The following is a 23825-nucleotide window of genomic DNA, read 5'->3' on the forward strand; positions in this document are numbered from 1 at the left end:
TTACAATAGGGTGAACAAGTCAAATATAAACTTCCATATGACATGAAACATTTACTAGACTTTTCAAAAGTATCAATGCCAAATAACATACACATTGCACAATATACAAGACTAATATTAACGTTCCAAATCTTCTGTTCATCTAAATACTTTAAACTCATGTTGGCCATTGTCATTAGTTATTTCTCATTTATACTAGTGCATTCCATTTTTTCATTTTGTTTTTCAATTATTTTTATTTGTTTGTTGTTTTTTATTCCTGGATTTTCTTGCTGATCATTTTCCCCAACTCCCCCTCCTGAATTTTGGACAATTCAGATAAATATCAGATCTATCTGAAATTGACAGTAATTTACACACACCTGTGATGATGTGACAGTGAACAAGGCTCCTATTTTGTGCCCTAAACAAATGTCCTTTACATTGATATCAATTGTTAAGAAAATAAGATTGAATTGAAAACCAGCAGTCATCATGGTGCGGATATTTATTGCCCTCTGTTTGAATGTCATATGTAGGCCAGACCAGATAGATGTTTCTTGCTGGCTTGATTAATCTAAAAGTACTTTTTAATCAAACTCTAACTGAATGGATTTCTAATTCTTTAAGTTTTTGGGGGGAAAAGGTTGTGCCTAATGCTCTTGAATGTATGATTCTTTCAAAAAGATGTAAGTTAATGGTTTAAGCTTAACTTTTAAAAATATTCTTCGTACTGTTTGTTGTAAATTATTTTATCTCTTTCTGTGGTTTTTGATGATTCATTCTGGTTATTGTAGTCTCTAGGTAGAGTAACAACTATTCCTTCTGTAAATTTTGTTTGTGTATCTGACGATCTGTCCTGCATTTGGTTGCATTGCCCATTTCAGACACACTTGACTCTCCCATTGCCTCATGCCCTTCCCCCACTTCTATGAAAAAATGCCATTTATTTGCAGGTTTGCCTTTGGAAATGCCAGATATCTGAATCTATCTTGTGCAGCATTGCTCCAGTGACTCTTTTAAATAATGCAATACTCCCAGTACATTGCCTCATCCTTCAGGGGAAGTGAGCATCATTGTATTCTACAGAGGAACCTCGATTATGTGAAGGACATGGGCGATGAGTATTTTGCTCGGTTAATCGAATTCCAGATAATCAAATGTCGGGTAGCATTGTTGAGCTGAGTATCAGGACCTTGTGATCTTGCTGGATAATCCGATATTTGAATAATCGAATGCCGGATAATCGAGGTTGCTCTGTATTCGTTTGCCTGTTCCTTACTTGAGGCAATAGTGGTGAGCTGTAGTCTTGAACTGCTACAGTCCATGTGGCTACAATGCTGTGTTAAGCTTATGAAAGTACTAAACAGCTTGGAGCTTCTCTTAGAAACTTGAAAATATAAACTTCATATCTCCTCTGCACACTTCAACTACTTACGAGGAAGTGGACAACTAAGTAAGACCTTTGTGAAGCAAGTTCCTGAGAACCGTTTGCCAATCTCACCCAGATGTTTTCATTGCTTTCCTCCCCATGTTAGCTGACACTGTTAACAGTTCTCTCACTTAAGGCAACATCCTGCTTTGACTGATGTCGTCATCTCTCTTGAATGAGCAAACACTTGACCTCATTATCTTTGCCCTTTAAATGTGTTGTTGCTCACTGCATCCATTCTCATCTTTCATGCAACTCCATGTCTAACTCCCTCCAGTCAGAATTCTGGATTCCATTTTTGAAATGGATGTCATCAAGGTTGCAAGTGTCATCTTATGCAAGATTGACAAAAAAATCCATTTGTAATCTTTGATATGGCTGGCCACATCAAAATCAAATTATCGCCACAATTGTTGGCTGGGTAGCATTGCATTTTCTTTCTTCTTTGTCACTGGATAGTTTTTTCAATGGCTTCTCTTCCCACTTCTTCACGACCTCTGCTGACTCCATTTCTGATGCTGAAGTATTAGGTTATATGTTTGGCATCCAATACTAGATGAACAGCAATTTCATTCAGTTAAACATCGGGAAGATTGAAGCCATTGTCTTTGGGTCCAGCTTCGATCTCAATTAACTGGCTCCCCATATTGTGCACTTCTCTCAAATTTCTGAGGCTGAACCAGACTTAACAAACTTTTGGAAGCATTTGACTCTGAGTTGAGCTTGTGACCATATATCCATGCTGTCATTTAAAAGCCTCTATTTTCATCTTTGTGATATCACACAACTTTGTCCTGCCACAATTATCATTAAATTCAGTGCACTCTTAACTGTCCTCTCATGCATTACCCTCTTAAGTTCATCCAAAGCTGTAGACTTGCCAATCCAGCTTGCCGATCATCCCTCTGCTCACTGATATAGGCTGGCTCCAAATTGGAACTCAGTCAGGGTAGCTGTGGAGAGGAGCAAAGAGGAGCATATCTGACGGTGAGCAGTTACTATGCAGCTTGCGGATAAAGGCCTGAGGCCCAAGTCAAGCTCAATCAGAGCAGCAGCGGGAGAGGGGCAGGTGGAATCGTCACTGAATCCAGGGACACAGCTCCTGTAGTTATATCAAGGTTCATAACATGAAAGAGGATTGGTTGCTTAGGTACTAGCTATAGGAGGGAGGCAGAGTGTCAGTTCTTTACTTGATATTTGTAATTTGTTAGGATGGTGTGAGATTAGTAGGTAAGATTGAGTAATTGGTTCCTATTGTATCACTTATAATTGTTAAGGATCACAACGGTAGGAGAACTCAGCCCTGTGAAATGCTTCTCCTGCAATATGTGGGAAATCAGGGACGCTGCTGATGTCCATGCAGACCCTGCATGCAGGAATTGTGTTCAGCTGCAGCTCCTGATTGCGCAGCTATGGATGGACTGTCAGTTGAGCATCCATGATTCTGAAGATATGATGGAAAGCGAGTTTAGTGAGTTAGCCACACCATAAGCAAGAGTAATACAGGCAGAAAAGTTTTAGGTGACCTACAGGTAAGCCTGGGCAGGTAGTACAGCAGTCCACTTTGACCACCCTGCTCTCAAACAGATATATTATGTTGGATACTGTTGGGGGTTTGGGGGCTGGTTTTAGCCCTTTAGGAAAGCTGCAACAGCGAAGTTTATGGCAACATGGCTTGGTCAGCTGCACAGCAGGGAGCAAAAAGACTACGAGAGCTTTCATGATAGGGGATTCAGTTGTTAGGGAACTGACCGACCGTTCGATGGCAACAAATGAGACTTTCAAATGGTATACAACAAATGAAAAGAACTGCAGATGTTGAAAATCAGAAACATAAACAGAAGTTGCTGGAAAAACTCAGCATGTATGGTAGTATCTGTAGAGAGAAAACAGAGTTAAAGTTTTAGGTCCTCCTTCAGCTTTGCTTCAGCAATTTCTGTTTTTGTCTGTTGAATGGTATGTTGCCTCCTTGATGCCAGGCTGGGGATGTCTCTGAGCAGCTGCAGGGCGTTGTGAAGGGATAGAATGAACAGTTAGCGGTTGCAGTGCATGTCAGTTTCAACAACATGGGCTAATAAAAAAAAGGTGAGGTCCTGCAACAGGAGCATTGAGTGTTTGGGAGTAGATTAAAGAGGAAGACTACTAATGTAATCCAAAGAACTTTACCTTAAGAGTCTTCCTCTTTATTCTACTCTCAAACTCTCACTATTCCTGTTACAGGATGTCGCTTTTATTTTGTTAGGTTTTTAAACCCTATCCGCGTAGTCTGTTTTTAGTTTCTAAGGTCTATCCACACTGTCTCATGTGAGATCAAAAAGGGACAGTTACTTTGCTGTAATTATACTGTGGGCCTCCCAACATCAGTGGGAGATAGAGGGGCAGATATGTCGGCAAATCACAAAGCTGTGAGAGAAATAGGGTTATAGTTGTTAGGGGGTACCAACTTTGCAAACGTTAACTGGGATCACCTTGGTGTGAAAGGATTAAACTGGATGGATATAAGTGCATCCAGGAGATGCTACGAAGGTAGTCATAATAGACATTGGGCAGTGCTAGACCAAATCCCAGGAAGTTAAGCCAGTCAAGCAGTTGAAGCTTTGGTGGGTAGTGACTATAACCCTAAAGTTTCAAAGTCATTATGGACAGGGGTAAGGATAGTGCAGAGAAGTTAAGTGTCTTAACTTGGGGGAGTCCAATTTCAATATCATTAGACAGGATCTGACAAACAGACTGGGAACAGCTACTTGCAGGTAAGTCCACATTTGGAAAGTGGGAGTCTTTTAAAAGTAATACAGTGAGAATTCAGGGCTGTTGTGTTCCCCTAAGAGTGAAGTGTGAGGCCAACAAGTCCAGGGAACCTTGGATGTCAAGGGATAGCAAGTGATTGGTAAAGAAAAAGGAAGGAACCTATGTAAAGTATAGCGCATTAAAACAGGGGAAGTGCTTCAGAAATATATTGTGTGTGGGAGAGATATTTAAAAAGGAATTAGAAGAACAGAGAAGGGCCATAAAATATCTTTGGCAGATGAGATTAAGTAAAGTCCAAGGCATTTTACAAGTATGTTAAGAGTAAGAGGATTACTGGGAAAGAGTGGGATCTATTAGAGACCAAAGGGGCAACCTATACGTGGAGCCAGAGAATGTGGTGAGGCCTTAAGTGAACATTCCTTATCTGTTTTCGCAGACGAGAAAGACATTGTAGCTGCAGATTTCAGCTGTGAATGTGAGATTCTAGAATATCTTAACATTGATATGAAGGAGGTATCAGGTGTTTTAGTAGGCAAAAAGGAACATAAATCTCCAGGACCTTATGAGAAATATTCCACGCTGCTATGGGAAGTAAAGGGAGAAACGGCTTGGCTTTGGTGGAGATATTTAAAAGTTTGTTGACTACAGGTAAGTGCTAAATGATTGGAGGAGAGCTAATGTTCTTTTTTTCATTAAAGGCATCAGACATAGGCCAGGTAATTGCAGACCAGTTAGTCTAAGGTCAAGAGTTGGAAAATTATTGGAACAAATTCTGAGGGATAGAATTAATAAACATTTGAAAAAACAGGGATTGATCAGGGATAATCAGCATGGATTTATTAGAGGGAAAGCCTGTCTGATTATTGCAATTGAATTTTTTGAAAAAGTAACAAAAAGATTAAGTGTAATGTAGTTGATGGAGTTTACATGGACTTTAATAAAGTTTTTGACAAGTTCCACATGAACAACTGGTCCAAAAGGTAAGAGCCCAAAAAAATGTCCATGGGATCCAAGGCAAGTTGGTAAACTAGGATCTAAAATTGGTTTTCAAATAGGAGGCAAAGGGTGATGGTGGAGGGTTACTTTTGTGATTGGAAGCCTGTGACCAGTGATGTACCACGGTGTCGGGACCCTTGCTGTTTATTCTGTACATTAATAACTTGGATGTGAATACTGAAGTAGAATCAGTCATTTTATAACATGAAAATTGGTGATGGTGTTGATTGTAGCATAAGGTTACACTCTGGTATTGACCTGAGCAATGGCAGTTTGCATTTACCAGAGATAAATCAAGTTGATGCATTTTGGGAGGTCTAATAAGTCCTCCACAGGGAGGAACAAAAGGACCTTGGTATATAAGTCATTGAGTTATAGCATCTGTACAGTGTGGATCTTCTGAAGAGCATCCCACCCAGAACCACTCCTCTACCCTACCCTTATAACCCTGCAATTCCCAGAGCAAATTCACCTAGCCTGCATATCCCTGGATACTATGGGCAATTTAGCATGGCCAATTGCAACCCCCCACCTACACACACACACCTACACACACACCTACACACACTCTCTCTTTTCGAATCTGGGAGGAAACCAGAACACCCAGAGGAAATTCACATAGACATGGGGAGAGGGAAGGATTTAGGGTAATCCAAAATGGAGGATGGGAAAAATTTCTGGCCGTAACAGTCTGCTCCTTTTTTGAGGTATTTTTGGTGCCGGAGGTGATTTCCTTGAATTCCAGGGAAAAAACGTCAAAACAACTGCACTTTTCAAAGGAGAAAGCCAGACAACTGCAGCGAGTGCATGGTCTGTAAGGGAGAGAGAGAAAGAAAACCATTCTGCTAACTGACACAGCAGTGAATCTGCATGGTTACTGCCTTTGCTGTTTGAATTCATGTATCGCTGGACATCAGTGTGTGTCTAGGAAAACTTGACAAACAGCAAAATTCACAACTCATTTTAGAAGAACCTGTTTGGGAGAGGAACAGATGAGTAAATAGTTTTTAAGTATAGCCTTGCTGTAAATCTACAATAATGAGTAGAATATGTTAATTATTGGGATCTGTCGCTTGATTAAACTTTAAAAATATAAGCCATAAGTATTAAGTTAGCTTGAAGTAGTGTTTTGTAAAGCAATAAGACCGTGCTATTTAGATTGGAAGGGGCAAAATTGTCTTTAGTAGAGTGATATGCTCCTCTTGTTGGATGTGGGAGTTTCAGGAGAGTTTAAGGGTTACTGAGGATTATATCTGCAATAAATGTCATTGGTTGCGAATCCTGTCATATGGAATGGATTGGTTGGAGTGACAGTTGGAGGTAATGAGGAATTTATAAGAACTGGAGGGGGTGTGATGGAGGCCAGTTATAGGAAGGGAGAAAAGCTGCAGATACGGTCAGGGAGATGGGTTAACTCCAAGAAAGGTAGGAGAGGTAGGCAGGTAGTACAGGGGTCTTCTGTGGCTATCCCCATTTCAAACAAGTATGCTGGTTTGGAAAATGTAGGAGGTGATGAACTTTCAGGGGAATGTAGCACAAACAGCTAAGTTTCTGGTATTAAGACTGGATCTGATGTAATGAGGGTACATCTGGTTCCAAGCGATCGATTGTGTTTGGAGACTCTGTGGTCAGGGGCACAGACAGATGTTACTGCTGCCAACAGTGAAAAATCAGAATGACGTATTGCCTTCCTAGTGCCAGAATCAAGGATGTCTCCGAGAGGTGCAAAATATTCTCAAAGGGGAGAGGGACCAGCAGGAGGTCATTGTGCACATTGGTACCAATGACATGAGATTCTGAGGGGAGAATATAGAAAGTTAGGCAGAAATTTAAAAAGGATGTCCTCGAGGGTATTATTATCTGGATTACTCCCAGTGCTACGAGCTAGTGAGAATAAGAATAGGAGGTTAGACCAGATGAATGTGTGGCTGAAAAGTAGGTGTATGGGAGAAGGATTCACGTTTTTGGATCATTAGACTCTCTTCTGAAGTAGAAGTAACCTGTACAAGAAGGATGGATTGCACCTGAATTGGAAGGAGACTAATATATACTGGCAGGGAGATTTGCTGGAGCTGCTGGATAGGATTTAAACTAATGCAGGGGTGGGGGATGGGGTGGGGTGGGGGTGTTGGTGGAAAGGAGGAGGAGACAATCCAGGGAGATACTGAGGAAACAGATCAATCTGAGACTGGTACAGTTGAGAAAAGAAGCGTGTCAAACCGTCAAGGCAGGCAGGAACAAAGCTGAGAACAGGGTAGGACTGGTAACTTAAACTGCATTTATTTCAATGCAAGAGGCCTAACCAGGAAGGCAGATGAGCTCAGGGCATGGTAAAGAACATGGGACTGGAGTATCAGAGCAATTACAGAGATATGGCACAGGGATGGACAGGACTGGCAGCTTAATGTTCCAGGATATGAACACTTTGGGAAGATAGAAAGGGAAGCAAGAGAGGAAGGGGAGTAACGTTTTGACAAGGGTTAGCATTACAGCTGTACTGAGGGAGGATATTCCTGGAAATACATCCAGGGAAGTTATTTGGGTGGAACTGAGAAATAAGAAAAGGATGATCACCTTATTGGGATTGTATTATACACTCCTTAATAGTCAGTGGGAAATTGAGAAACAAACTTGTAAGGAGATCTTGGCTATCTGTAACAATAATAGGGTGGTTTTCTGATTCAATATGTGGATGTACTTACTAGAGAAGGTCCAAAACTTGACTTACTCTTGGGAAATAAGGCAGGGCAGGTGACTGAGGTATTGGTGGGGGAGCACTTTGGGGCTAGTGGCCATAACTCCATTAGTTTTAAAATAGTGATGGAAAAGAGAGACCTAAAAGTTGAAGTTCTAAATTGGAGGAAGCTTAATTTTGACAGTATTAAGCAAGAACGTTCAAAAGCTGATTGGGTGCAGATGTCCGCAGGTAAAGGGATGACTGGAAAATGGGAAGCCTTCAGAAATGAGATAACAAGAATCCAGAAAAAAGTATATTCCATTTAAGATGCAAGGAAAGGCTGGGAGGTATAGGGAATGCTGAATGACTAGACAAATTGAGGCTTTGGTTAAGAAAAAGAAGGAAGCATATGTCAGGTATCGACAGGAAAGATTGAGAGAATCCTTAGAATATAAAGGAAGTAGGAGTATACTTAAGAGGGAAATCAGGAGGGCAAAAAGGGAACATGAGATAGCTTTGGCAAAAAGGAGAATTCAAAGGCATGGTACAAATACATTAAGGGCAAAAGGGTAACTAAGGAGCGAATAGGCCCCCTCAGAGATCAGCAAGGCAGCCTTTGTGTGGAGCCGCAGGAGATGGAGGAGATACTGAATGAGTATTTGTGGAGAAGAACGGAAAGATATAGAATGTAGGGAAATAGATGCTGACATCTTTAAAAATGTCCATATTACAGAGGAGAAAGTGCTGGATGTTTTGAAATGCATAAAGGTAGATAAATCCGCAGGACCTGATCAGGTGTACCCTAGAACTATGTGGGAAGCTAGGGAAGTGATTGCTGGGCCCTTGCTGAGGTATTTGTATCATCAAAACTCACAGGTGAGGTGCCAGAAGACTGGAGATTGGCTAATGTGGTACCATTATTTAAGAAAGGTGGTAAGGACAAGCCGGGAACTGCCTGACACCAGTGGTGGGCAAGTTGTTGGAGGGAATCCTGAGGGACAGGATATACGTTAATTTGGAAAGACCAGAACTGATTGGGGATTGTCAGCATGACTTTGTGCGTGGGAAATCATGTCTCACTAACTTGATTGAATTTTTTGAAGTAGTAACAAAGAAGATTGAGGAGGACAGAGTGGTAGTTGTGATCTATATGAACTTCAGTAAAGTGTTCGGCAAGGTTCCCCATGGAAGATTGGTTAACAAGGTTAAATCTCATAGAATACAGGGAGAAGTAGCCATTTGGATACAGAACTGGCTCGAAGGTAGAAGACTGTGGTGGTGGAGGGTTGTTTTTCAGACTGGATGCCTGTGACCAGTGGAGTACCACAAGAATCAGTTCTGGGTCGTCATATAGATAAATGATTTGGATGTGAACACAGGAGTTATAGTTAGTAAGTTTGCAGATGACACCAAAATTGGAGGTGTATTGGACAGCGAAGGTTACCTTCATTACAACAGGATCTTGACCAGATGGGCTAATTGGCTGAGGAGTGGCAAATGGAGTTTAATTTAGATAATTTAAATGTGAGGTGCTGCATTTTGGGAAAGCAAATCTTAGCAGGACTCTTACACTTCATGGTAAGATCCTCAGGAGTGTTGCTGAACAAAGAGACCTTGGGATGCAGGTTCATAGCTCCTTGAAAGTGGAGTCGCAGGCAGATAGGATAGTGAAGAAAGTGTTTTGTATGCTTTTCTTTATTGGTCAGACCATTGAGTATAAGAATTGGGATGTCATGTTGTGGCTGTACAGGACTTTGGTTCCTCTACTGTTGGAAAATTGCATGCAATTCTGGTCCCCTTCCTGTGGGAAGGATTTTCTGAAACTTGAAGAGATTTACTAGGATAAAAACATTAAAACATTAGGGGCATGGATAGGATAAACAGCCAAAGTCTTTTCCCTGGGATGGGTGAGTCCAGAACTAGAGGGTGTAGGTTTTGGGTGAGAGGGGAAAGATGTAAAAGAGACATAAGGGCAACTTTTTCATGCAGAGGGTGGTGTGTGAATGGAATGAGCTGCCAGAGGGAGTGGTGAAGGCTGGTACAATTGGAAATTCAAAATGCATCTGGATGAGTATATGAATAGGAACGGTTTTGAGGTATATACGCCAAGTGCTGACAAATGAAATTATTAGGTTGGGATGTCTGGTCAGCATGGATGAGTTGGATCGAAGGGTCTGTTTCTGTGCTGTACATCTCTATGACTGTATAACATACAAACTCTTCACAGACAGCCGAAATAGAATCTGGGTCCCTGGTGCTGTGAGGCAGCAGTGCTAGCCACTGAGCCATCGTGGCATCCATGGATCCTAGAAGGTATCAGCACAGGTAGACAGTGGTGTAAAATGTATATTTGATGTTTGCCTTCATTAGATGAGCTGTATGATAGTGGAGCAAGTAAGTCTTGTTATGACTTATGCCACAGATGGAATGCTGTGCACATTTCTGGTCACCACATTGTCAGAAGGAAGTGATTGCACTGTAAAGGGTGCAGAAGAAATTAATCAGGATCTTGACCAGAGTTGAAAAGTCTCCATTATAATGAGAAACTGGTTTGGCTGGGGTATGTTTTCCATGGAGCAGGGAAGACTGATGTGGGGATCTGATGAACCTATACAAAATTGAGAGGTAGAGGCAGGGTAAGATGTGAGAATCTTTTCCCCATAACAGATGTAAATTAGACCATAGGGCACAATTTTAATGTGAGGAGTAAGTGGTTTTGAGGTGATCTGAGAAAATATGGATGGCGCTACCTGAGAGGGTGGTGGAGGCAAGTACTCTTGCTACATTTAGAAGCATCTAGGTGAGCTCTTAAATTACTAGTGCATAATAGGTCTTGATCAGGTGCAAATAAGTAGGATTAATGTTTCTTATTTGATTGGCATAGAAATGGTGGGCTGAAGAGCCTGACTCTCTGATATTCTGTGACTGGAAGTCAATCAATTCAAGGATATTAAAATGTTCATATATTTCCAAATCTATCTGCGGCCCACCACTCCCAAACTCCTTAATCCTCTCCAGCCCCAAAACTCTCCAAAGATCTGTGTATATCTCTTTCCCCCTCTTGAGCCTCCCCAATATTTGATAATTTTAACATTGATACCTTATCTAGAACCTAAGCTCTGGAACCTTCTCTCTAAATCTCTCCAGCCACCTATGCTCCTTTTCTCTTTTAAGCCACCCATTAAAACTATTTTATCAACATCGGCCTCATATGGTCCAGTTTTACATTTGGCTTCTTAATAGGCTCCTGTGAAGCGCCTTGGGCATTTAAAATCTGGTGAGATTGTAAATTGCTGTTGTTGAATCTGCAGGCAAGTGTTGACTGGATTCAGTAGTCCTGCAGTGCAACTACACCTCCAAAGTTTAAATCCACAGAAAAAAAAACCCCATAAGCTTGCGCCCTGCCTTGGTTGAGTACACAAGACAATAAAATCAAATTTTTATTCTAATTGCGAAATAAAATGGCAATCATTAAATAATGTATACTATCCTTTGAAGAATTACAGTTTAACACCTATTTATTTATGCTGTTTTGAAATAACTTTGTTAAATCTGTGATGACACATCACTAACGTGCATTGGGTTTTCCTTTTCTGTCCCATTTAATTCAGGTTCGGGAGCTGCAGACGCGTTTACAAAGCATACAAGCAACTGGCCCAGTTAGTCCAAATCGTTTGACTGCAGCCAATCGACCAGTGAATCCCAGTACTGGTGAGCTCAGCACCAGCAGTAGCAGCAATGATTTCCCTATTGCGAAGGTGAGTCACTATCAGTCTACAACTGATAGTAATTAGCTGGGAAATCTTAGTTCCGTCCTCTTGAGAGTATATTAGAATATAAAGGCACGTAGATATGCTTTGGAATATGGAGATAGCCTGCCCATTATTCAGAGGCTTTTGGGTAGATTTAAAGGTGTTAAAAAGTATTTTGTAAATGACTTGTTCAGAGAAGTTATTACACACCTCTGGAGCAGGTAGATCTTGATCCTGGAACTACTGGCTCATAGGTAGGGATACTACCATGCCACAAGGGTCTCAATTTAAAGGTGTATTTGAATATGTTAATAAATTAATTAGTTTCATAACATGGCAGTTTTTGAGATGTGTGCAGGGCAATTACTAATTCTGACGGTCATGCCTGATTGGTAGGTGGCTGAACGAGTAAAACTGTCAAAGACCAGGTCGGAATCTTCCTCTTCAGATCGGCCAGTTCTGGGTTCAGAGATCAGCAATATTGGAGTAAGTATTTAAAACTTGGAGATAACCGTTCTTAGTTGTCTTGAATTATCTGGTAATGTCATAATTCAGCCAATGAAATCCATTCACTGGCCAAGTGCTAATTGACCATGCGTTTCTTTGAGTGCTAGATAAAGGGAAATAAAATCATACTTTTATAGCTTGTAATGTTCATAGTTCCTGATTGTTTGTTTGAAAGTGCAGATCTGCATCCATTTATTTGAACTCTTAGTAGAAAAATTCCTGTGCTGTTCTGCAAACAAACATATTCTCGATAGGTTAAAATATCGTGTGTAGCGATTGAAAGTGCCGTAGAATAGAATCTCTATTCATCCTTTGGGAAGAACCAGTTCTGACCCAAATTGTAAGTATTATTTAAAGCAATGTAGTGATTGGTTCATGCTTTTATAAAGGAACCACCTCCCGGAGGTGGAAGGAAATGTGAATGACACCACAATTAACAAAGGAGAAAACGCTGGAAAAGTTAGCTCTTATTTAAAAAAAAAAGTCCTGTTACGGTAATATTGTCCTGTATTTGGAGAGATTTGCTGTCTTTTGGAAACAGTTACTTTAGCTCTGCAGCGTCAATAATACACGTTTTCCTTCCTCTGAGCATTTGTTGAAACAGCTAAACCTCCCTTTTTGTGGGTGGCACGGTGGCACAGTGGTTAGCACTGCTGCCTCACAGCGCCTGAGACCCGGGTTCAATTCCCGACTCAGGCGACAGACTGTGTGGAGTTTGCACGTTCTCCCTGTGTCTGCGTGGGTTTCCACCGGGTGCTCTGGTTTCCTCCCACAGTCACAAAGATGTGCGGGTCAGGTGAATTGGCCATGCTAAATTGCCCGTAGTGTTAGGTAAGGGGTAAATGTAGGGGTATGGGTGGGTTGTGCTTCGGCCTGTTTTCACACTAAGTAATCTAATCTAATCTTATACTGAGCAAAATTCTTGTTGTAGCCTGGCAACTATCCTGTTTTCACTCGACCCACCAAAACTGTAGCTTTGAGAGGTAGTGGTAAGAAAAGGTGTTTGAATCTTGCCACCAAGTTTATGTCAGAAAAAATTGTTTGGAAAACCAGTGGGTTCTGCTTTCATTTATATTTGTCTTCTCTAGTGTTTACTGGCCTGAATTGTGCCACTCTCCATTCCTGGATCTTCAGCCTTAAACGATTACTGCATGATAAGAAAATAATAGTAAACAGATTTAATAGAATCTAAAAGACCTAAAGAGTATTTCAAACAGGCAATCTTATTTGTTGAGGTTGAGATTGAAGAAGTTCTTACAATCAACTTAATTTGATAAGAAAGAATGTGTTAAGGGGTAGAGCATCTTGAACTTTATTATTACAAATTAAATTACATTTTTTTAACTATTACATATGATGTTAATAGTTGACCACTTGAGGCTAATAGTAGCAGTGTGTACCATAGGCAAGTTGCATTGCAGAAATTCATCAAGATTCCTTTGCACCTTCCAAACTGATGACCACTCACATCTCGAAGATCAATGGCAGTAAACACATGGGAGCACCACCTGCAAGTAGCCCTCAAGCCACTTACACTTCTGACTTAGAAATATATTGCCATTTCTTCAGTGTTGCAAGGTCAAAATTCTGCAACTTCCTCCCTAACGGTGTTGTGGGCCAACCAAATGGACTAGAGCAGTTCAAGAAGGCAGCTCATCACCAACTTCTCAAGGGCAACTAGAGATGTTCAATAAATGCTGATCCAGTCAGTGATGACATCTTCTTGTGAACAAATAAAGTTATGCAGAAATCAAGGTTTAGGGAGAAACTTCCATAGAAATTTTCATGGAGGAGGATTTGGGGTATCCTGAGCTTCAGGTCTGAAATGTAATGGCCATCAGATATCAGACACACTTCTGGAGCAGTATCAGTGACTAATGAAACATTGTTGGAATGAATAATTACTTTTCTTCAAATTTTTTGTTTTATGCATATTTTGGAGTGAAATTTTTGACTGTTTTACAGTAACTCCCCTTCACCTTCAGTGATGCTGCTGTTCAAGCAGTCAGCTATGCTTGTTACTTCTCATTAAGGTTTTATACCTCAACATGAAATGGTTTACTTCACAAATATCATAAATTTTGTTGGCTCTCCTTTGCACAGGTGTCCAGCAGTGTAGCAGAACATCTAGCCCATTCTTTGCAAGACTGCTCCAATATCCAAGAAATCTTTCAAACTCTGTACTCTCATGGTTCAGCTATTTCTGAAAGCAAGATCCGTGAATTTGAAGTGGAAACTGAAAGGTTAAACAGGTAAGGCTCTCATTATAACATTTGTTTTAAGAGGGGCAGAGAAGATGACTATTTTTAATTAGGCAATGCCAAGTGACATGGCTGATAAAACAGAATGTTGTGGCAACACAAAATAGCAAGGTAACTCCCCTGACCCACTTTCAGCTTCATAAATGATATTTGCTGTTAATTATCTGGGCACTCCTGCATCATGCTTTCTTGTGGTAGTGGGAAGAAGTGTGAATTGTGCATATCTATCAATCAATTCACCTATTAGCCTATTCCTAAAGCTTTGTTATCATTTACTTGATTGACAAATGGGAAGACTGAAAGCCAAATTGGGCAGGAGGTGACTGGGCAATTTTCCACATTGCCAGGTAGATGCCAGTCTCATTCTTGTACTGGAAAAGCTTGGCTGGGGGAGTAAATTGAATTGGCTGATATCTGACATGTGATGCATTTATTGCCAACCATCAATTAGCGTACAGATGGTAGTGTGCTTTCTTGAACCAGTACAGGTGCACTCTATGTTGTTCGGAAGGGAGTTCCAAGATTTTTACCTAGTAGTAGTGAAGAAATCATGGATATAATTCTAAACCAGGATTGTATTGTGCCTTGAAGGTGAGCTTGCAGTTGGTGGTATTGAGAATTGCCACCTGATAGCACTGTCAATCACCCCTCCATCACTTTGCTGCTGTTTTGAGATGGGGATTGATTGGGTAGTTGACTAGATTGGATTTGTCCTGTTTTATGTGCATAGGACATTCCATTGCTGGATAGATTTCAGTATGTGCTAGCCCTGGAAGACTTGGCTGGGAATGTAGCTAGTTCTGGAGAATAATCTTCAGTACTGTTGCTGGAAAGTTGTCAAGGGCCTTGTCTTTGCTGTATCCAGTGCCTTCAGCCATTTCTTAGTATTGTGTGAGTAAATCGAATTGCTTGAAGGGATACTGAGGGTCTTGAGGAGGCTGAAGTAAATGTCCTCCTTGGCAATTCTTACTTGCAAAGACTCCAGTCTTGTCTATTGCACTGATGTGGGTGGGGATTGTTTAAGCAGCCTCATTTGCCAGTGGATTGTTTAGCTCTCAACACCATTTATGTCTATATATGGCAGGACTACAGAGCAAACTCGCCTCTTGCATGCTGCTTAAGCTGCTTGGCTTGCGAGTAATCCTGTACTGTAGTATCAGCAGGTTGACACTTACTTAATTTTAGGTAAGACTAGTAATAGCCAAGGTTGATTCCCTGGCTTGATAGTAATAGCAGAGTATGGGATATGCCGGACTATGAGGTTGCATGGATGTCTTTAAAACACAAAGCTGGATAAAACAGAGAGACCTGATCATATATCCCCTAAACCTTTGGGGAAACTAGGGAAGTGATTGCTCGGCCCCTTGCTGAGGTATTTGTATCATTGATAGCAACAGGTGAGGTGCCAGAAGACTGAAGAAAAAGGGTGTTTGAGAACAGTAACATCAGATCCAACATAAAGATCATGGTTTACGGATCTGTGGTGGTTCCTGACCTATACTGCTGTAAGATGTGGTCTGTTGACCGCAGACATTTCCAGGAACTGGAGCAGTACCACAGACTCTGCCTGCATAACGTCCTGCAAATCCATTGGAAAGAAAAATACACCAACACCAGAATCCTTGACCAGGCCAACATTCCCAGCATCGCTACACTGAGCACCTTTGATTGACTACGATGCATGTTGTCTGCATGACTGACATGAGACTCCACAAGCAGGTACTCTACTGTCAGCTTTGAAATGGCAGGCAAGCCCCAGGTGGACAGAGGAAATGCTTCAGTGATACCCTCAAGGCCTCACTAGTGATCTGTAGCATTTCTACGGGCACCTGGGAATCACTGGCCCAAGATTGTCTAAAGTGGAGGAGGAGAAGAATCTGGCAAGGCATGGAGCACCTGAGACTTGCCATCATGAAGAAAAATGGAAGCCAGGCGACAATAGCAAAAGGAGTGCTGTGCTGCACTCCCCCTTCCTGTGAAGACCACATGTGTGTACAGAACCTGCGGTTGCCACATTGGTCTGTGCAATCAATTAAAGACTCACCCTGAGAGTGGAAGAGAATCATACTCGCCTGTGAGAGATCACCGATGATGCTAGTACCTGCAGCTTTGGAAAGTGCAATTCTGAGAATGCCTATATCAAACTAGTGTTTGATTTGTCTGTGGGACAGCTCTGCCAAGTTTGGCATGATTCCCCAAGTTTTAGTCAGGAGGATGCTGCTGGGTCACAGGGCTGTTTATGCCGTTGTCACATCCAATGCCTTGGCTACGTGCCCAGTATTTATCTCATTTGTAACTTTTATCAGACATTTTTGTTGTTATATACGATGTGGTGTATCATTTAGAGGGCAGTTAAGAGTCAACCACATTGCTGTGGATCTGGAGTCATATGTAGGTAGACCAGATGAGGATGGCCCTAAAGGGCATGTGTACTAAATGGGTAATTACAACAGTTGACAATGTCATGGTCACCATTGGACAAGCTTTTAATTCCAAATTAATTAATTGAACTCAAATTTTGAATTTGCTTTGAATCTATGTCGCCAGAGCATTAGACTGGATCTTTTGGGTTACTCGTCCAATGAAAGTGCCAATTAACCGTGGGAATCCCTAAGTTAATAAGGCAGTTAAAAAAAACTGTATGGCATACTTAGGCAGTAAATAGGAAAACAAGATAGTCATGTTAAACATTTACAAACCTCAGCTAAGGATTTGTGGGCAAATCTGGGCTCCATATCTTGAGGTTTTAAGAGGACATGGTGGACATTTACTGTCAGGAATGAATGAATTCAACTGGAATTGGTTTCCTTAAAGCAGAGAAGGTTAAGAGAACATTAACTAGAACTACACACATTTGACAGGATTTGAAGAGTAGGTTGGGCAAAGTTGTTTCCTCTGTTAAGTGGGTCACTTATCTACTGTCATGGTTTCAGAATAAAAGATCTGGAGGGGAATTGAGAACTCTTTCAGATTTGTTGTCTGGAATGCACTAATGACAGTACAGGAATTATGTTCTTATGGAACGTTTGTAAGGTAATTGGGCATGTTTTAGAGGCAAAATAATTTGCAGCATTTGGGATTTGGGGGAATGATTTGTTGAATAGCACTTTTGAAAGAGTCCATACAGGCATGGCAGATCAAATGGCCTATTTCTGTGCTGTAAAGTTTATTTCAGTTATTTCACTACATTAAAAAGCTTTTAACGTAAGCTGATGTGATTTGCAGTCACACCCTCTGTTTGTTCACAGTTCCATAACTTATCAGTTTCTGTTAAAACATTTTATTGATTCAATTGATTTATAAAGTTAGCTTTTGTCTTTTTTTTTCTGTAGTCGAATTGAGCATCTAAAATCACAGAATGATCTCCTAACTATAACACTGGAAGAGTGCAAAAGCAATGCTGAAAGAATGAGTATGCTAGTTGGTAAATATGAATCCAATAGCACGGCGTTAAGACTTGCACTACAGTACAGGTAAAGGAACTGAAACTAGTTTAATTCATGCTTTTAGCTTCACTAATGTATCTGTTTTTGTTTTTAATTGTTAATTTGAATCTTTGGTTCTGACCCTTCCACACCCCCCACCCCCCTCAAGTTCCTGAAGGGAATGAAATAGTGGATGAGAACTCATTCCTGTTGCTGGAAGGGTTGAGATACTGGTTTACAGTGATTGGCAAAAGAACCAAAAGCCCCATGAAGAAAAAAAAAATTCAGGTGCATGGTAAGAATTTGGAATGCACTGCCTGAGATGGTGCTGAAGGCAGACTCTATTGTGGATTTTGAAAAAAAAGGGAATTGGATATACAGCTGAAGAGAAAAGAGCCCGATGGCCACAAGGAAAAAGTGGGAGTGTGAGACTAGCTGAGTTGCTCTTGCACAGACCCAGCAGGCTAACAGGCATCTTTTTCTGCTCTAGCAGTTCTTTGATTCTATGGTTATGTTGTTTGTTCTTACATAGCAAATGAACAGTCAGAAGATATGCAGACCTCTATATTTCTCACACTGCAGCAAATAGTATGTGACAAATCTGAAATGTCTTATTTAACGTAGCAGTTTTAAAATATTCTTTTTAATAATAGCAAAATGTTGAAGATATTGGAGATCTAAAATAAAAACAGTAGGTAATGGAGAAACGCAGCAGGTCTGGCACTATCTGTGGAGGGAGAAAAACAGTGAATGTTTTAAATCAACTATGAGTCATCTTTGGAATCAGGAATTGGAATCCATCGAAATTAGAATGCATTGTTTTCTGAATGTGTTCGCTGTGAATTAGTGAATCAATTTTGGCTATTCCATAGAACATTCTAGCGGTTTGCTCAATTAACCAAAGAAATTATTGTATCCTTCTATTCCTTTTTGATCTGCCTTTCTTATGCATTTATGTTATAAAATATCTGCTTGGCTTGGTTCTGAAAGTCTTGCACCTGAATCAAAAGTTATTGGTCCAAGTTCCACTGCCATCTAAGCTGAAAGTTCTGTGTAATTCCGTCGGAGTGCCACATTATCAGATTAGCGTTTTCCACGTGTGATACCCAATCAAGATACAGTATTCCTTCTCGTATGGAAATAAACAATCCCATGACTTCTCTGGAAGAAGACAAGGGGAGTAATGATCAACTCTGGCTTATCAAACGTAACTAGTGCACATGAACTGGTCATTTAGTGCACTGTATCAACAGTAATAATGGCTTATAAGTAATTCATTATGTGGAGGTGTCGTTGACTGGGGTGGGTAAGGCCAGAAGATATGCAACATCAGATTATAGTTCAACAATTTTATTTGAAATCACAAGCTTTGATATCATATAAACCTGTGGACTATAACCTGGTGTTGTGTGACTTCTGAAATAATTCATTGGCAGTAAATCTTTTTTGAGTGAATAATTTTAAATATGATTGCTCACATGTATACTTGGTGTGTTTGTATCCCAGTGAACAGTGCATAGAAGCCTATGAATTACTGCTGGCACTGGCTGAAAGTGAGCAAGGACTCATTCTGGGACAGTTCAAAGCTGCAGGTGTTGGATCTGTTGGTGGGTAACAAAGTATTCATGCATTATTTTGTATTTATCTTTGAAAGTTATGCATGCAATACATGCTTCCACTACCTAGTTACTTGCACAATATTTCAGTCTCACCTTCGTGCATATCAAAGCTATATAGCAACATCAGCATCATAATCATGTCTTTTAATTTGCATATCAATACAGATTGTCTTGCTGCAAGTTCTCTTTCAAACTTCTTAACACTAGGTTGCAGTACTTTATCTGTTGCTCCATTTCTGACAATTATATGTTTATCTTGCTCAATAAAAACTGAAAGTATCGGGGATGCTTTAAATCAGAAACAAAAACAAAAATTGCTTGAAAAACTCAGCAGGTCTGGTAGCATCTGTGAAGTGAAATCACAGTTAATGTTTGGTATCCAGTGACCCTTCCTCAAAACTGAGTAGCTAGGAAAATGCCGTTTTTATGCAGAAGATAGGGTAGGGAGGGCGGTTAAGGAGTAAACAATAGTTGGGAAAAGAGCCCAAAAAGAGAGAACAGTTGGACAGACAAAGGAATGGATAACGATCTGGCTAGGAGGTTGAATAGCTGTTAGTGGCTAATAATGGGTTGTGTGTCATAACAGACTCTAACATAATAAGGTCTGGTGTGTAGAGGTGGGGACTAGGGCATAGAAGAGTTCAAACCTATAGATATTGAACTCGATATTGCTGCAGTATTCCTAATCTCTGACCTGCAGTTGTAGCCACTTTATGTGGCGAGTCCAGTTGTGTTTCTGGTCAATAGTAACCCCAAAGATGTTGATATTGGTGGATTCAGTGATGTTAACACCATTGAATGTCTGAGGGAGATGGCCTGATAGTCTCTTATTGGAGGTGGTTGTTGCCTGGTATCTTTGTGACGTGGACGTACTTGCCGTTTGTCAGCACAAGCCTGGATATTGTCCAGATCTTGTTGCATTTGAACAGTTAACTGCTTCAGTATTTGAGTTGTGTAATCATCAAACATCTCTGCTTCTGACCTTATGATGGAAGGAAGATTATTGATGAAGCAGCTGAAGGTAGTTGGGCCACAGGCACTACCCTGAGGAACTCCTGCAGAGATGTCCTGGAGCTGAGATGACTGATCTCCAACAGCACAACTATCTTTGCGTGTACCAGTAAGACTCCAACCAGTGGAGAGTTTGTCCCTGATATCCATTGTTTCTGATTTTGTTAGAGCTCCTTGATACCAAGTTTGGTTAAATGCAACCTTGATGTCTAAGGCTTTTGCTCTCACCTCATCTCTGGAATCAAGCTTTTTTTTTTGCCATTTGGTTTGAACCAAATAAGTAATGAGGTTAGGATTGAATGCCTATTATTGGAACCCAAACCGTGTTCCTGAGCAGGTAATCGTTGAGCTGGTTCCAGTTGATATCATTATTGATCACACTTGCCATCATTTTAGTAATTGAGAGTAGATTGATGGGGCATTAATTGGCTGGCATGGATTGATCCTGTTTTTTGTGTAATACCGGAAGAGCTTGTCTTGGAGAGTGGCAAATTTTGGAGCACAAGTCTTCAGTACTATTTTCAGAATATTGTCAGGGCCCAAAGTCTTTGCTGTATCCAGTGCTTTCAGACATTTCATGTGGAGTGAATTGAACTGGCTGAAGACTGGTATCCAAAATGCTATGGATCACTGGAGGAGTGTGGCCATTGTAGTCATAGGGTCCTAGAGATGAACAGTATGGAAACAGACCCTTTGGTCCAACCTATCCATCCCAACCCAATCTAGTCCCACCTGCCAGTACCCAGCCCATATCCCTCCAAACCCTTCCTATTCATATATACATCCAAATGCCTTTTAAATGTTGCAATTGTACCAGCCTCCACCACATCCTCTGGCAGCTCATTCCGTACACATACTACTCTCTCGGTGAAAAAGTTGCCCCTTAGGTCTCTTTTATATCTTTCCCCTCTCAGCCTAAACCTATGCCCTCTAGTTCTGGACTCCCCGACCCCAGGGAAAAGACTTTGTCTATTTATCCTATCCATGCCCCTCATAATTTTGTAAACCTCTATAAGGTCACCCCCTCAGCCTCCAACGCTCCAGGGAAAACAGCCCCAGCCTGTTCAGCCTCTCCCTGTAGCTCAGATCCACCAACCCTGGCCAACACCCTTGTACATCTTTTCTGAATCCTTTCAAGTTTCACAACATCTTTCTGATAGGAAGGAGACCAGAATTGCACGCAATATTCTAAAAGTGGCCTAACCAATGCCCTCTTCGCTGTCCACTACACCTCCAATTTTGGTGTAATCTGTAGATTTACTAACTGTACCTCTTATGCTTGCATCCAAATCATTTATGTAAATGACAAAAGTAGAGGGCCCAGTACCAATCCTTGTGGCACTCCACTGGTCACAGGCGTCCAGTCAGAAAAACAATTCTCCACCACCACCCTCTGTCTTCTACCTTTTGAGCCAGTTCTGTATCCAAGTGGCTAATTCTCCCTATATTCCATGAGGTCGAACCTTGCTAACCAGTTTCCCACGGGGAACCTTGTCGAACGCCTTACTGAAGTTCATATAGCTCACATCTACTGCTCTGCCCTCATCAATCATCTTTGTTACTTCTTCAAAATACTCAATCAAGTTTGTGAGACATGATTTCCCACGCACAAAGCCATGTTGACTATCCCGAATCGGTCCTTGCCTATCCAAATACATGTACATCCTGTCCCTCAGGATTCCCTCCAACAACTTGCCCACCACCAAGGTCAGGCTCACTGGCCTATAGTTTCCCTGGCTTGTCTTTACCGCTCTTCTTAAACAGTGACACCACGTTTGCCAACCTCCAGTCTTCCGGCACCTCACCTGTGACTATTGATGGTACAAATATCTCAGCAAGAGGCCCAGCAATCACTTCTCTAGCTTTCCACAGAGTGCTCGGGTACACCTGATCAGGTCCTGAGGGTTTATCCCATTTCAAGACATCCAGCACTTCCTCCTCTGTAATCTGGACATTTTGCAAGATTTCACCATCTGTTTCCCTACAGTCTATATCTTCCATATCCTTTTCCACAGTAAATACTGATGCAGAATATTCATTTAGTATCTCTCCCATTTTCTGTGGCTCCACACCAAGGCCGCCTTGCTGATCTTTGAGGCACCCTATTCTCTCCCTAGTTACCCTTTTGTCCTTAATATATTTGTAAAAACCCTTTGGATTCTCCTTAATTCTATTTGCCAAAGCTATCTCATGTCCCCTTTTTGCCCTCCTGATTTCTCTCTCAAGTATACTCCTACTGCCTTTATACTTTTCTAAGGATTCACTTGATCTATCCTGTCTATACCTAACATATGCTATGTCTAGTTTTGCACCTGCTGTAGTAGGTACATCCACATACTGAATCAGTCATTATGGTAGGAAAGGAGGATGTAACAGGAGAGGAGTTGCATTCACATTGAAAGGACAAGCACTGTTGGGAATGACTGAGGAATGGGACAGAGTGGTGTTGAGTGAAATGGCAATTTCAAATGCTGAATGAAGAGCAGAAGACGTTTTGGTGATGATAGAAAATTATCAAGGCTGGTGGAGTAAAAGGCTAGGACAAAAGGAGTCCTATCATGATTTCAGGAAGGCGACAAAGGGCTGACAGCAGAAATACAGGAAATAGAACAGCGCATTATGGGCACTTCAATAAAGACAAGTCCTCAGCTGAAGAAAAAGAAGCTTCTGAAGCATTTAAGTCTGCAACAGAGTGGGAGAAACTGAAAATGTAAAGAGTTCTTGTAAGAAGATGAGTGAGGATGTCATTCATGTTGATGTTTAGTATGTATAATTGAGTATGCTGCTTTATGATCAAGTGTTAAAGCATCACCTCCCATTTCATGTATATGTTTGAGAAAAATTCAGAAACTGAAATCCCACCAGTCTGTACTGGTACAAGAGTACAAATGAGAATTCTCATTTGGTAAGATTTGCTGAATATTTAACAGAACAGCATATTGCAAACCACCTTGATGGATTGGTCAGTTTAAAGCACAAACATTGGTTCCATCCAGTTGATTTGAGCATCTTATTTCTCTAATTCAGTAATTTGGTACTGCCAGAAAAAAAGTGGTTTTACTTGAATGATCAAAATGACCTCGAAGATGTGGAGAGTCTGATCTTAACTATGTTTATGCTATCATACAGTTAATTTTACTCTTGTACCTTGGCCACCACTGTTTTGAAGCCAGTTACTCTACACCAGTATACTCTGAGCTGAGTTGCCACCTTCATCCACTCCCCTTCCCTTTTCATATTGTAAATACCTTTTTGTCAACTTATAACCTTTTGGGTGTTGCTGCTTTGTACTGAAGTTTTAAAATGCAGTGGAATGATTTTCTCAATAAATAAAAGGTAATTGGTTTTGGCCATACAGTTTATTCTTATTTTGACATTCACAGCCTGTTTCCTGCTACAATGCTAAAACTTCAATTTT

General features: G+C 40.9%; 1 protein-coding gene across 2 annotated transcripts in view; it reads left to right on the forward strand.

Moving 5' to 3' along the window:
• mcc (MCC regulator of WNT signaling pathway) overlaps window positions 1–23825 on the forward strand; it is a 161603-nt gene that overhangs the window by 99160 nt on the left and 38618 nt on the right. For both annotated transcript variants that reach the window (XM_060837473.1, XM_060837481.1), the window contains 5 exons: window positions 11444–11590; window positions 11981–12070; window positions 14195–14343; window positions 17685–17825; window positions 19284–19384. In XM_060837473.1, the coding sequence (XP_060693456.1) occupies window positions 11444–11590; window positions 11981–12070; window positions 14195–14343; window positions 17685–17825; window positions 19284–19384 (628 nt within the window). The remainder of the gene's footprint in view (window positions 1–11443; window positions 11591–11980; window positions 12071–14194; window positions 14344–17684; window positions 17826–19283; window positions 19385–23825) is intronic.

Source organism: Hemiscyllium ocellatum, chromosome 2 (assembly GCF_020745735.1).
Source record: "Hemiscyllium ocellatum isolate sHemOce1 chromosome 2, sHemOce1.pat.X.cur, whole genome shotgun sequence".
Taxonomy (NCBI): domain Eukaryota; kingdom Metazoa; phylum Chordata; class Chondrichthyes; order Orectolobiformes; family Hemiscylliidae; genus Hemiscyllium; species Hemiscyllium ocellatum.